Source organism: Octodon degus, unplaced genomic scaffold, assembly GCF_000260255.1.
Source record: "Octodon degus isolate 3935 unplaced genomic scaffold, OctDeg1.0 scaffold00092, whole genome shotgun sequence".
In the NCBI taxonomy this organism is placed as follows: Eukaryota; Metazoa; Chordata; class Mammalia; order Rodentia; family Octodontidae; genus Octodon; species Octodon degus.
Genome location: NW_004524668.1, coordinates 7,984,833 through 7,998,784, shown reverse-complemented (window position 1 = coordinate 7,998,784; position 13,952 = coordinate 7,984,833). Strand labels below are relative to the sequence as shown.

General features: G+C 55.6%; 1 protein-coding gene across 1 annotated transcript in view; it reads right to left on the bottom strand.

The window, feature by feature from the left end:
• Positions 1–13,952, bottom strand: part of Rcc2 (regulator of chromosome condensation 2) — a gene marked incomplete at its 3' end in the record, with an annotated part of 28,313 nt that continues 14,361 nt past the window's right edge. Inside the window, exons 4-14 of the mRNA XM_023722452.1 lie at positions 13,826–13,919; positions 10,578–10,721; positions 8,134–8,265; positions 7,758–7,846; positions 6,573–6,687; positions 3,713–3,879; positions 3,162–3,342; positions 2,827–2,932; positions 2,001–2,073; positions 679–756; positions 1–93 (exon numbers count right to left, since the gene is read on the bottom strand). Of these exons, the coding sequence (XP_023578220.1) occupies positions 1–93; positions 679–756; positions 2,001–2,073; positions 2,827–2,932; positions 3,162–3,342; positions 3,713–3,879; positions 6,573–6,687; positions 7,758–7,846; positions 8,134–8,265; positions 10,578–10,721; positions 13,826–13,919 (1,272 nt within the window). The remainder of the gene's footprint in view (positions 94–678; positions 757–2,000; positions 2,074–2,826; positions 2,933–3,161; positions 3,343–3,712; positions 3,880–6,572; positions 6,688–7,757; positions 7,847–8,133; positions 8,266–10,577; positions 10,722–13,825; positions 13,920–13,952) is intronic.

The following is a 13,952-nucleotide window of genomic DNA, read 5'->3' as shown; positions in this document are numbered from 1 at the left end:
CGGGTTGTACTCCGGCAGCCTCTTGATCTTCTCCTTCTCAGTCTCGCTCTCGTCTCGGGCAATCACCAAAGAGTGCGAGTAGCCCATGGCCACCTAGGGGGCAAACCGAGGCAGCGTGGTCATCAGGCCTGCAGCACACAGGGTACAAGGATGGGGCACAAGGGAACACCAGCCTGCTGCGCTGGCACAGGAGTCAGAAATGCAAGGCGCTCAGAAAGCAAAGGCCAACCCCTCTCCCCCAAAGACTGCTGGCCCCAAATGACCACGTCCTCTACACTCTCTCAGTCAGAGCTCTGCAGAGTTAAAGGACACCCACTAAGCCTGCTGGCAGGAGCTTGTGGGACCCGGGGCATGTGCCTGGTGTACCTGCCTGCCCAGATCACGTGGGCATCCACCCTGCTCTAGTGCTGTGCACACCAGTTTTGGTGAAGGCATAAGAGACTCAAGTCACACACTCGCCCTGGGAATCAATGCGCGGTGTCTGGGCCCTGCTGAGTGACGTGGCAGGGGAGGACTACCACAGTGCGTGGACCGCATTGCTGGGAGCCTTCCTTCTCCTGCAACCCAAACGCTGTGAGAGCTGGTCAGTGTCACCACCCACAAGGGCTGCACACAGCCAGGAGGACACAGCGTGCTGGGGCCTCCTCTGCACAGGTCCCCCACAGCAGCCATGCTCACCTGCTCTGAGAAGATGCCATCCAGCGTCTTCACCTCCTGGGCCGCAGTGGAAGACTTGGGCTTGTGGTCCCCATAGCCCTGGTAAGGGAAGCAGAGACTCACAGAAACAGCGACCACCGAGGCATGCACCACAAATGGGGGTGCCACAGAGGCTTCCAAGTGTCCTACTGACCAGGTGCCCTAGCCACCAGCCCGAGCACCAGATGAGACACTAGCACATTCACAGCTACCTCTAGGTGCCTCAGAACCCAACAACTAGGTCCTGGCCTGGCCTGGGGTAACTCCACCCTCTAGGGGCATTGCATGGGGATAGCAGATGACATCGTGAGCACAGGGAGAGACGGCAACCACAGGTGCTAGGTCTACAACCCCTGCACCCCCATGCCTCTGCTTCTAGAAGCCAAGCAACCATGCAACAGGACAGGAGGATCACTTCCAAGTTCAAGGCCAGCCTGGGCTATACAGTGAGACTGTATCTCAAAACAATCAACACAACACAACACAGTGAAAGGCCAGCCCTTGCTTCAGAATACAATTTAAAAAACCTGCAAGTACAGCTCAGTGGTGGAGGGTCAGTGTGCCTAGTCCTGGGGTGATTTCCAGAACAATTCCCCTCCAACAAAAAGAGGAAAATAAAATTCAGTTTAGATAAAGCAAGTGTCGGGGGCCTTCCCCTTAGCTCAGTTCTTTAAGTGGCTGCTTCAACAAAGCAGTCAGGCTCAGGTTGCTGTGGTTCGATCCCCACAACACAAGACAGCCAGTCATGCCTTGAAGGCATTCGTCGGAAAAAAAAAAAAAAAACAATTCTGCCATTTCGGGGGCCTGGCCCTAGCTCAGTTCTTTAAGTGGCTGCGTCCACAAAGCTGTCAGCCTCAGGTTGCTGGAGTTCGAACCTCACACCTCTCCTGCTGGCCAAAAGTGCCCTGAAGGCATTCGAGCAACAACAACAAAAAAATAGATAAAGCAAGTGTCCCCAGGTCACCTGCCTGTCTGTCTCAAATGGCACCTTGTCCCACAAAATGCCAACTACAGCTGAGGCTGCCTTCTAGGCTGCAAGGCCAGGCCAGCTAGACATTCAGTAGCCAGAGACGCAGTGCAAGTGGTGCTTGCCGTGGACCAGGCCCTCTCGGGAAGGAGGGGCAGGCAGCCCTGTTCCCAGCCCTTCCCAGCCCTGCAGCGTCACAACCTCCCCAGCTGACAGTCATCAGCAGAGCTGTCCTGGAAACCTAATGTGGCCCAGGGCAAGGCCCAGGGTGACGGAATTCCGGGCACCTAACTCAGACAGCCTGGCCCCACTTGCTCAGGAGGACAGGGCGGCTCACCAGCTCCCCGAAGGTCGGCGACGGGCCCCAGCTGATGGTGCTCTCGTCAGCTGCCACAATGATGCTGCTCTTCCTGTGAAGGGCAAGAGCTGTCACAAGCACAGCTGCTGCAAGCCCATTGGCAGCTGGGGAGTCCCTGCCTAAGGGCCTGAGCAGACCCGTGGCTTCCTGGGTCCACCCTGTAAGGTCTAGCAGGTCCTGCTGAATCTAAAGATGGTCCCCACAAGCCACTCTCGGGCCTCAGCTAAGCCCCTGAGTGCCACTAGGGCTGCCTGTTCCCCTACCCTCCCACAGGGCCTGGGGCTCTAGGGTGAGGTTACTCTAAGCAGATAGGCCACATCAGGATGAGGTGACAGCCCATTCCCAAGAGAGTGAAACTCTATTCCCACTGGAACTGGAGGGCTAAGGGCCCAGGAATGGAAATCCTCACAGCAGAGCCATGGGGACCCTACACACTGCACTGCCTGGACACTAAGCGATCCGTCGCCCCCTCGCCGAACTACGCTGGAACCCAGCACAAGATGTTAATAATGCTGTGAGAACCACCCACCTGAAGTGAGCTCCTGGTTGGCTGAAAAACTAAAATCCTGCCACTTCCAACCCGGAACTGAGTTCCTTTGTGTGTGTTTATCCCAAGAAAGCCCCTCAGTGACTTTTCTTCCCATGAAGACAGGGAAGGGATCATCTGGCCCAGAGCCCAGCAGACCGCCCTCCTCTTGCACCCCACTTGGAGCTGTGTACCCCAAGCCTGGAAGGGACCCTCCTGAGGAAGAGGCACCCAGGACATCCAGACACCCGGCTCAAGCCAGGTCACAGTGCCACCTACCCACAAGCCAAGCTCCGGATCCTCCAGCCACAGAGGTCCTGCACTGCTTTCGGGTACATGGTAGACTCTCGGGAGGTATTGGTGGCCCCCCAGAAAAATAGCCCACCTGGAGGAAAATAAAAACAGCCCCACCATAAGAATCTCAGTTGGCCAGGTCCTGCCCTCAGCACCACTGAGTGGAAGACAGAAAGGCAGTTGTAGCAGCAAGCACCCCCATGAAATGACACTGGGACATGAGGTTCCAGTTTACAGACTGGACAGGCGACATCTGCACTGCCCCCCATGGAACGGTGACCAACCCCACTGCAGCTCCCCAGGTGGCAACAAGCACTGACCCACTTCGCTGACAGCAAAGGAGCACGTGTAGCCGGCGTAGATCTGGGAGGCTCCACGGCCCGGAAAGTCAAACAGCTTCACCAGGCGAGGCACCATCTCGTCCTTCTGTTCCGCGTGGCCCAGGCGGCCATAGCCCCCGAAGCCCCAGGAGAAGACGCGCTTCTGGGAGTCCAGGACCAGCTGTGGGGAGGAGAAGCACGGGCTGGGTCATCAGGGCCTCCTCAGGTGACAAGGGCAGAACCAGGTGCAGTGGCTAAGAGCAAAGGGGCGAGGGCATTACATGGCCTCTGCGCCGGCCTCCTGCGAGTCAGGGAAGCGGAGGAAGCAGAGCACACTGAGCACCCGCTTTGGGCCAGCGCCACCCTTTCCCTGCAGGGAGCCCACTGCCATTTCCCCTTTCTACCCACTGGTCTCCCCTTCCTGCAGAAAAAGGGCCACCTCTCCTGCGGGCAGGGCAACACGATCCCCACCTGGGCCCTGTCCCAGCAGCACCAGTGCGGAGAACTGGAGGCACATGCACATCTACCCACACAAGGAAACCAAGCCTTACCGTGTGGTTGGCGCCACAGGCCACATCTCGTACCACCACGTTCGGCACGGGCAGGATCTGCCCGTCCTTTGTTTTCTCGATGAAAATAGCCACTCGCCGGGGCACCAGCTCACAGTCGTACTCTATCCGCTGCGCCCGGGCAATGAACTTCCCGTCCGAGTTGTGCCCTGGAGTGCCCACAAAGCCGGCCATCAGCAACAGCGCAGGACACGGGGAACGTGGCACTGCGCCCTCTGCCCTAGCCTGGCCCGCCTCACCCTTCCCAGGTTTTCCAGCTGTTCAGTAGATCACAGTATCACTTTTGTAGGCCCACCCCAGATAAACGGAACATGTAAAAATTGCACAGAACGCAGCCTTAGGAAGATTTCTTCAACTCAGGATGTGGCACACAACTCACTTCCTATTGGGGGGCACGGTCAGAGCAGGGCAAAGCCACCGCTCAGAAACAGTCTGCAGAGTGTGACCTGTGTGTGCCCCAGCTGGGGGGCCTCAGGGAGCCCCAGCAGGCCAAGAGCAGCCACGACAATGCAACGCAGTCCTGGACTCCTGTGCCCAGGAGTGACCAGTCACCTGCACGAGTGTTAGGGACGCTGAAGCCTGGGCCTCCTATCCTAAGCGACGCCTGCACAAGATGCCTCAGGAACCAGTCGCTAACCCAGGGGCTGGCTGCCCTCTAGTCTTTGTTACATTTTGTAGTACTGTGGGTTGAACCCAGGGGTTGCTCTACCACTGAGTTATATCCTCAGGCCTTTATTAAAATATCACTTTGAGATAGGGTGTCACTAGGCTATTGTTGCCTGGATGGGATTCATGTGTGATCCTCCTGCCTCAGTCTCTCTAAATGATGCAATTAGAGCTATGCACCATGCTTCGTTTGCCCTGCAGGCTGGAGAACATGCCAGAACAGCAGCACTCCTGTGACCTTCGGCCAGCACCACACCCACGCTGCAGCAATCACTGTCAGTTGCACCACTGGCATGCCTGTGGCGGCCACTTGCATGACTGCTGGCTGCTGCCTAACCCCACGTGATCGCCGTGTTTGCCTGCATACCCACTCCCGCTGATGTGGGAGTGCTGCACTATCAAGCTTCCTGAGCCAGGTGCGGTGGTGCGTGCCCGTCCGCCCAGGGAGAGGATCACAGGCTCAAGGCCAGCCTCCAGCTTTTCAAGACCTGATGGATCCAAGAACATCAGTAAAAACTGTGTCCAGGGCCAGTGAGACAGCTCACAGGCCTAAGCCTAAAGTACCTACTTAGGCAAGTGTAGGGACCACAGTTCAATCCCCAGCACCACAAGCTGCACTGGCCCCACCCCAAAGGTGGGCTGAGCCCGCCACAAAAAAAAAAAAAAGTGTCCACATCAGGGCTAGAGCCGTTTCTCACAAAACAATGGTTTCTGAAACGCCTGCACTCTTCTTGGGGCCCTACAAAGCAGCCAACACAGGTCCTCAAGTTCCTTCCATTGTCCACGTGCCCAGTATGGAGCAGACAGAGGACCCCGGAGGCCAGGAAAGTGCATCCCCTTTCCTCCTCTCCTCTGCTGAACACAGCACCCGCTCCTGCCCCAGGGACAGGGCTGCAGGGCTGCTGGGGGGCGGGGGCGGCAGCTTGGCCAATGACATGTTCCCACGCTGCACGGCAACGGCGTGCATGAAGGAGTGCACATTGCAGACTCCACCGTGGCTCTGCCTCTTAACCCCACACAGCAGCCGTCTGCGTGGACACAGACCGCAAACGTGCCCTGAAGGAAGCTGGTAACAGGCATCCTGCACAGCGAACCACACCTGACGCCGCTGCACGCGGAGGAAAGGCTCCCAGATCCGATGCTCAGCTGCTGAGAGGCCCAAGATGGCCCGATCCGAAGGCTACCTGCTTCAATGTAGTAACGTTTGGCTTCTGTGCAAGCCAGTGGCAGCAGGGAGTTGCAGGGAGCTGCAGGTAGCGGGAAGCACAGAAACGCACTTCCGGTGTGGGCAGGCTGCGCACGCTAAGAGGCTGTGGCCATGGCAACCATTTCTTCAACAGCCCCAACAACTCCTCGGCAACCAGCTCGCGGATGGGCGTTAAGGGGCTGTTCTTTCTCACTTCTGACTGGAGGTATATTTAGTTTCACAAAGTCACTGTTCCCTGGAGTCTAAGGGCAGCGCCGCTCCGCCTTCTATTTATACTTTGCCATCTGCCCACTTGTAGTGACGCAGGGACCCAGCAACCCAGATCTCGGGGCGCAGGCAGGCAGCCCAGGCGCCAGCAGGGGGCGCCCGCGTCTCAGGTGCTGGGAAGACATCGCCCTGCCAGGCGGGCGAGAAAATGGAGACCTTGCAAAGCGAGGGTGGCAGGCCACGTCCCCCGGCTGAGCTGCTGCTTCTCTTAGAGACCCTAGGCGGGCATGGCTTTGCTCGAGTACAGTGCACATGTACGTGAAACCAGGAGGACCCCAAGTCTTCCCTGCATGCCCTGAGGTCCCGGCTGCAAACCTGATGTAAAACCCTCAGGCTCTTAGAACCACCTTCTGTCACGGTCTCATTTCCAGGAAAGGCAAATTTTTATCCGTGAAACTAAACGAAGGAGGTGGCGTTTTCTTTTTTCCTACAACTCCAAGACTCTTACACAAATAATTTCCCAACCAGAGAAGCAGTTCTGTCAAGCCTCTGGTCCTGACTCCTCCACAGAGGCAAATCCCTGCACACTGTTAGCCCGCGAGGCACGACACACTGGCCACTAAATGCAAGGCCACTCAATGGACAGAGGATGTTATCTCCGATCAATTACCCACATTCTAATACATGTGCAGCTCCACACTCACTCCTTCCTCTAAATACTTGGTTAGATTACAAAGCTTTTAAAAAAAAAGCCTTCCATACCCAGCTGGCCATATTCAGGGCAACCAAAGGAATAGAGATCTCCTTTGCAGTCCATTATCATGCTGAATTCCGCCCCGCAGGCCATTTTGGTAATTGGCTGGCCGTTGTACATTATCTGAAAAGACAAGAGAGCAGACCAAAAACTGATAAAAAGCCTCCCCAAGATGGCATGAAACAATTACTGGAATTCAAGAGATTTAATGGACCCCACAACTCTGAAGGCAAAAGCTGGGTGCATGTGGGCAACACAAAGCTCGGAATGTGGAAACACTCTGGTGACCCCCACTCTCCTGGGACAGAGCAGAGGCCAAAATATGATGCACTGCTGGAGCTCTGAACCCCAAAATGTACAGCAATGTGTCTCAGGCATCAGGGCTCACAGTGGGTAGGTGAATTCTAAATTCAGTGACAAGCTCAGAACTCGGGTTGGTAGGGCCAGGGAGATGGCTCAGTGGAATAAGCGCTTCCCTGGCAAGCGCAAGGGCCTGAGCTCAATCCCCGGTTCCGGGAAAAAAAAAAAAAAGAACTCACTCAGGTTGGAGAAAATACAATCTGACCAACAAACCCTAACCTCACTCCAACCACTATTTCCAGTACCGCCCCAACTTCCAAATGACAGAAGTTTTATTCATGTTGGTGCTAGGATGGACCATGTGCTATCTTGTCTACAGCTGTAGAACTACTCAAGTCATGAACCCTTCCTTGTAATACGGGGGCCTGAACCCACGGCCCTCACCCTGAGCGTATCTCTGGGCCTTTTCTTTTTGAGACAAGGTCTTTGTAAACTGCTAAACTGTCCAGGCCGTGCTCGAACCTGCAATCCCCCTGCCTGACCCTCAAGATTGCAGACATGTACCACTACATCTGGCTCTTAAGGTATAAACAAGAAATAAAATGGTTCCAGATTAATTAGCTGGGCCAGGTGTGCCACACACACCTGTTAGCGCAGCACTAATCGGTGCTCTAAGCCTCTGGCAGGTGACTCCACCCAAGCTCAAGCCAGTCTTTGTAGATGAAGGCAAAGCTATATCCAGAAAACAGTTCTAACTTTCTTTCCAACAGGACAGACTCCAGGCAAGACCTCTCTATGCACATTTGTCCTTTGGAAAGAAAAAGCTTTTTCAGCAAGGCTGTTGACCTGAGCACAGACAGAACCCATAGAAAGACCACCTGTGTTCCCATTACCTGCGCAGGGCTGGGGACAGCGTCCGTCTGGTTGCCCAGGCCCAGCTGCCCCATCTTGTTCTCTCCAAAAGCGAATACGGAGCCCGTTTCTAAGGGAGAAACCGCAACAAAGGGAAAGGAACGCTGAATGCTTTCAACTAGGTTTGGAATCAAAAGCATCAAAACAGTAAGACACAGCTTATTTGCCAGGCAGACTGCACTTGGACAGGCAGGCACTTCGGAGCACACCCCACTCCCCTTCGGCCCCAGGGCACACACCCTGGCGCTGTCTCAGCTGGGGCAAGGTGTGCTATAAACCCCCTGGCTCCTTTCCCACCCTGACCAAGAGCCACTGGGGCGACTCCACCCCATCCCTGTGGCAGTGCCTGCTCCTTACCCGTCAGGGCCAGGGTGTGGTTGCGCCCACAGGCGGCCGGCACGATCACTTCATGGCTGAGGCCCTCGATCAGCCTCGGAGCTTCCACCCTCTTGGTGTCCCCATGGCCCAGCTGCCCCTTCTCATTCCGCCCTGCAGAAGGATCATAGCTGCAGTTAAGTGTGACACAAGGGCTGGGCAGGACGCAGGGGGCTCCCCGGACCTGTCCAGAGGGAGCCATGGCCTGAGCCTGGGCAGTGCAGGCTTCAGCCTCTCCATCCTCAGGGTGGGGTGCAGGTGCCCACACACCTCTGACCTCCCTTCCAACGGCAGAGTCGGGGCCCACCCTCGTGCACTTCTAATCTGATAGCAAGGAAAACCCTAGAAATGCCTGGACATGGCCCATGCAATGAGCTCCTGACATCCCAGTCCGCATGGTGCCCTGGAGACCCTGCTTCCTCAGCTCCCTCACCAGGACCATCCCAACACTGGCCCAGGACCTCAGCCGGAGGCAGCACCTACCCCGGACCTCCTGGTCTCTGCCAATCACTTCTCCCATCTGCATCCCTTCCCCCTTACCCCTCAGATACTTGGAGCCCTGTGAGCCTTGGTGATGGGACAGACCTCCTCTGAACACCTGGCCTGCAGGGCTAGCACCATACTGAGGCTGCTCTGGCTGTAGCTAAGCCTCTACTCCTGGGGATGCCTCTACACCCTGGGTGGGCCCTAGAAGAGCCAGGCACCCCTAAGCCCCACATAGGTTCCAAAACAGGTCTAAAGCAAAGCCTGAGGGCACTCTCAAACCCCTCCTTGAGGGTACCACCCATGTGACCTAGTACTTGTGGGTTAAGGGAGATGTGACAGGGCTGTTATGAGAGATGTTGAGAGCAGAGCCAGAGCTAGGTGCCAGGGCCCTGGCAGAAGTAGGCAGAGGGAGTAGCCTGCAGATGAGCAGGCCACCGCCATGGGGACTTCCACAGGGGCCTGCGGCGAGGCGGCGGCTCCCTGGTTGTGCACACTGTCAGAGAGGTGTGCTTCAGGGTCACACTGCCACAGCAGCCAGGTCCACTTCAAAAGGTATGTTCAACACCAAACACAGAGCCACAGTCGCTAGTGCCGTGTGACAGGAAGTTGCCAGCCTGCCAGGGTGGACCCGTGACCCATTGTCGCTCTGCACTGGCTCCAGGGAATCATGAACACATGGACAGCAGCTCCCACTGCAGGGGCAGCAGAGACAAGGACCGTCTCAGAACCTGCTGGGAGGCCAACTCAGCAGAGAAGAAGAAAGCCAGCCAGGCTTGGGACACTGTGGGGGGACACACACCCCAAGCCGACCGGCAGAAGACAAAATTCAGGGCAAATGTCAGCATGTCACCAAGAGCTGGGAAGGATCAATTTGGGCCAGACACACTTGTTAGGTTTTTTGCAACACAATTACAAAATTAGCAGAGTGCGGGAAGACGACAGATGTTAATATATTTGGACTCTGGTGCAGCAGCTCATGAAATCGTGAAAAATGGTTCAAACAGACTGAAATAAAAATGCAGTCATATGGACAAAAGGCAGCCAAAGGGCCAGAAACAAGGGAGGGGACAAGCGCTAACACGTCCAGCTAGCAGCAGAGCCTGGGGCTCTGAAGGCAGTGAGCTGTGGTCAATTACCAATACCTTATTAACCTATCTTGAAGAACAGGGGAGCTGCGGGGCAGGCCAGGCTGGGCCGCCCAAGCCCTGGGAGGAACACAGAACAGGAAATGCAACCACCTGGGGCAACGCGAGGGGGGGCACCAGGCCTATGACAAGAGGTGGCAACTACAAAAGCTGGTGGCATTTAAAGTAGCAAGAAGAGGCCTTATGTCACCCTGCTAGTGAGCACAACAGGACTGTCCGCTGCAGGGACAGGTGCTTGGCCTGAGGTGTCTTAGCATTAAAAAGATCAAACTTTAGTCCAAAAGTTCAGGAAAACGTTGCTGAAGAGGATTCAAAGGAAGCCGGACTTTAGGAGTACACACAGGTCCATAATTCCAGCACTCAGGAGGCCGAGGCAGGAGGATTGCTGCAAATTTTACGTCAGCTGGAGGTACAAAGGCCCTATCTCAAAAAAATGAAAATAGGGGCTGGGGAGATAGCTCAGCAGTCTAAGCACCTGCCTGGCAAATGAAAGGACCCGAGTTCAATGCCTGGGACCGCATGTCGTGCCAGCCCCAGACCAGGCATGGTGGCACACACCTGTAATCCCAGTGCTGGGGAGGCTGAGATAGGAGGATCACTATGAGTTTGCACTGCATTGTGAGACCCTGTACCAAATAAAGAAAGGATTCATCCTGTGTAGGGTAGACAGACAAGGCAGGCTGGCAATGAGGAAAATATGGGCCTGTGCACAGAAGCGGGGTGCACACCTCCTCCATAGATGGAGTGGGCGGGTTCCTATGAGGGGACTGGGTACCTGCCCCACTTGGTACTCACCCCAGCTCCACAGCTTCCCCTCAGTGGTGATGAGGAGGCTGTGGGCAGCACACGACCCCGAGACCACCGTCCGCACCCGGACCCCTGACAGGCATCCATACCTATGGGGCCCCCACAGATTCTGACCGAGATTTCGGTACGCGGCTGTGGAGAGAACAAGATTCTAATCAGACCTCGTGGCCCAGTGACAGGGAGGAAGAGATCACCCCTAAAATGTCACCAGCCACTTCCTTCAGGCCCAAGGGGCAATTCTTCGGGGGTGCTAGGCTGACCTGGTCATCAAGAGAGATCCCAGGATGAGGTACACACCTTAATTCTCAAGTGTTCCCTAAGGGCTTTAAAGCAAAGCACCCCAGGAGCCAGCAGCCCCAGTGTCACAAGCCACCCTGCTGCCCTCCAGCAAGGCCCCACCCACAGCCCCCCAAGTCTCACCTTCCCTGGGCCTCAGCTCCCCCACCACCACCAACTCAGTTCCTACCCATTTCTACCTGACTTAGAAATCCCATTAGGGACCAAAATATAGTCAGAGGGGAGGGGCACATAAAAAGGACAGAGATGGCGGCTGGCCACATAGCTCAGTGGACTAAAGTGCCTGCTTAGGCAAGCACAGGGATCAGGATCCAATCCCCAGCACCACAGGCTGCACCGCGCCAGCCCCGCCCCCCGGGGGTACAGAGCCAGCCACTGAGTCTGGGTGTGGCGGTGCATGCCTATAATCCCAGCACTGGGGAGGCTGAAAACAGGAGGATCATTATGAGTCCGAGTTGAGACCCCCTACCAAATACATACATTTTTTTAAAAAAAGAGATATGGATGTGTTGCCTACATATCCTGACACCCTGCGCTGAACATAACCACATAACCCTGCACTACGAACACTAATGAAGAAAAAAAATCAACAAGAGAAATGCCTCCCCTTAACCAGTGGCTCCCCCAGCTGGCACCCCTCCTGCTGAGCCACCTGCCTTTCCTTTCCCTTCTGTGACAGCAGCCAGGGCAGGCCAGACACCTGGCACATGGGGACTGCTGGATCCCACCGCAGCACACCAGAGGGCAACAGATCAGCCACTCCCTCGACAGACATCCCCACTTCCCTCAGAAAGGGGCTGGATAGTCGTTTGCTATTTGGGATCGAGGGGCAGAACAGCGGTGACAACTGCTGGGGAGGTGGGAGCCAGCAGCTCAGGGTGCCACACTGACACTCGTGTCCTCCCTGTCACAGAGCAGGTCCCCTGCAGGGTGTGTGTGGCCTCATGGTCAGAGGGCCCCAGGTCAGGCTTGTAACAGCACTGCCACTAACAGCCGTGGGGATGTCAGGCACACCCTCGGCACAGAGATCCCTATACCAGCGGCCTCCTCCAAGGCAACTTTAGAACTGGAAGAGACCCTGCGGCACCACCTAAGTCAGGAGGGGGGAGCTGCGCAGGACAGAACTCAGGGAAACTGAGCCACAGCAGGTCTGCCACTGCAAGGCTCCCAGGGCCTGCTGACTCACCACCACCTCGCCCCGCCTCAGGCCCAGCACTCGGCCAGCTCCAAGGGCAGCAGGCAGGCTCTCGTGCCCATCCTCTTCATCCACAGGGCCCACAGCTAATCCTGGAGGTAGCCAGCTTGAGGGATGTTAGCATCCCTCCTCTACCTCCTCGTCAGGCCCCCATGGCCAGGTCCTAATAATGCCCCACCCTGCTCTCTGGGAAGCCAACTGGTGAGCCGCAGGCAGCTGGTGGTTAGGGTCCCTGGGTTCCCTGACAGGTGCGAGAGGCAGCTATCTTCTCCCAGCTGGTGCATCCTGCGGAAAGCAAACTCTCTCTTCCCACCAGTATTTACCAGCAGATATTTAAAGGTATTTGTAGAAGTAAAAATGTTACAGATGCTACCTACATGGTGGTGCACACCTGTAATCCCAGCACTCAGGAAGCTGAGGCAGGAAGACTGCTAGGAGTTGAAGGCCAGCTTGAACTAGATAACAAAACCCTCTCAAAAAGACAAAAAAAGTAACAAAAAAGATAAGTAAGGGTCTGGGGAAATGGTTTAGTAGAATAAGCGCTTCCCCAGCAAGCGCAAGGGCCTGAGTTCAATCCCTGGTTCTGCAAAAGAAAGAGAAAGAGAGAGAAAGAAATAGGGGGTTGGGGAGATAGATAGCTCAGTGGAATTACATGCTTGCCTGGCAAGTACAAGGTCTGAGTTTGATCCCTGGCATCACCAAAACAAAACAAAAAAAAAATTACGTAAACCAGCTTAGGAGAAACCCACTGAGCTATCTCCCTGGCCCCTGTGGAAGTAGGGATAGAAGGGGACACAGTTTTGAGATGCCCCAGTTAGAACATCCATAGCCTCAGATGGGGCAGGAGGCTGGGTGTTCCCTGACCCCATGCTGGTCGAAGGCTGGCACTTTAGCCATGGCGGGCCATCCAGCGAAGAGCAGGACCGGCAGAAGTGCCGCCTGCATGCAGGCTGCACTGTTGCCACAGACCAGGCGGCCTCCTGCAGCAGGCAGGCTTGCTCCACAAAGCCACTCAGAGGGACACAGGGGCCGCCACGGCTCCTTGGGAGGAACAGGTCTCCCACACCCGGTCCTTGGGTGCCAGCTGTGACAGTGGGCAAATATTTGTTCAGGGGTGAAGCACTGGTAGAAAGCACTCTGGGCAAGTTCCCAAATAAAATCAAGAAGCCATAAAGCATGGCAACATGCCAGCCTTGTTGGGGACGGGCTCATTTCCCCAGAGGAGAAGACCAACTTCCTAAAGGGACCTGGGACAAAAAGCTTGGGACTTCTCTGCTCCCTTTCTTTCCACCAAGGGTTGTTACTTGCTGTCAACCCTTGCAGCTGCAGCAAGCTGGCCACTTGTGAACCACTATGAGCGAAGTATCAGACACCTGGCAGTCAATGAAATGTCCAGGACACTCCAGCAGCGTCACCTGGGAGCAGCCTCTTCACCAGCAGGAAGGTGTGGGGGTATGGGAAGGGAGGAGGGGGAGCAAGATGCTGTCCCTCCTTTAGGAAACCACTCCCTGTGAAATCTTAATGGAACTGGTTTCTTAAAGGCAAAACTGTGAAATCAGAGACTCTAGCCCAGGATTCAAATCCAGCTCCACCACTGCAGGCAGGGGCTGTGCAGCCTCAGACAGGTCCCTCGGCCTCTCTGAACACATCTGTAAGCAGAGAATACCTACCTGCTGGGTGGTCAGCACGGGACACCTAGTACAGAAGAAGCAACTGATCGATGTTTAGAAACTGTTTCTCATACCTTGTTGCTTAGGCACTTCTTTACGACCAATCAAGTCCCAGTTGGTTGCCCCAAAAATCAAAAGTTGACCTTTGCACTTAGACCCTTCAAGTTTCTACAGAGACAGAGAGAGGGAAAAGAATTAGCT